The 309-nt window shown below is 43.4% G+C and overlaps 1 protein-coding gene across 1 annotated transcript in view; it reads left to right on the top strand.

Annotated features, from left to right (window-relative positions):
* Positions 1-309, top strand: part of LOC119593412 (nicotinamide phosphoribosyltransferase-like) — a 16,380-nt gene that overhangs the window by 9,187 nt on the left and 6,884 nt on the right. The window contains exon 5 of the mRNA XM_037942342.1: positions 105-224. Coding sequence (XP_037798270.1) covers positions 105-224 — 120 coding nt within the window. The remainder of the gene's footprint in view (positions 1-104; positions 225-309) is intronic.

Here is a 309-nt window from a genome sequence, read left to right on the forward strand (position 1 = left end):
TTTTCCATCACCATAGCAAATAATACAACATCAATTTTATTCATTCCACTTAAATATCCACACTCCTTTCCACTACCATACCATTAATGTTCTCTCCCCAACAGACGATCCTGGTACAAGTTTGGTACCCGATCGCCGTCGCTACCAACTCGAGAATTCACAAGCAGGTGATTCACCACTACCACGATCTCACGGCGGGGAATACCAACTTCGTATCATATTGTGTAAGTCGGTTTTCTTTTCATTATTTCTTTGGGAGTTGGATAGGTGGGTATGTGCGCGTCCGAAGGTGTTGACAGATCAATTGCG

Source organism: Penaeus monodon, chromosome 32, assembly GCF_015228065.2.
Source record: "Penaeus monodon isolate SGIC_2016 chromosome 32, NSTDA_Pmon_1, whole genome shotgun sequence".
Classification (NCBI taxonomy): domain Eukaryota; kingdom Metazoa; phylum Arthropoda; class Malacostraca; order Decapoda; family Penaeidae; genus Penaeus; species Penaeus monodon.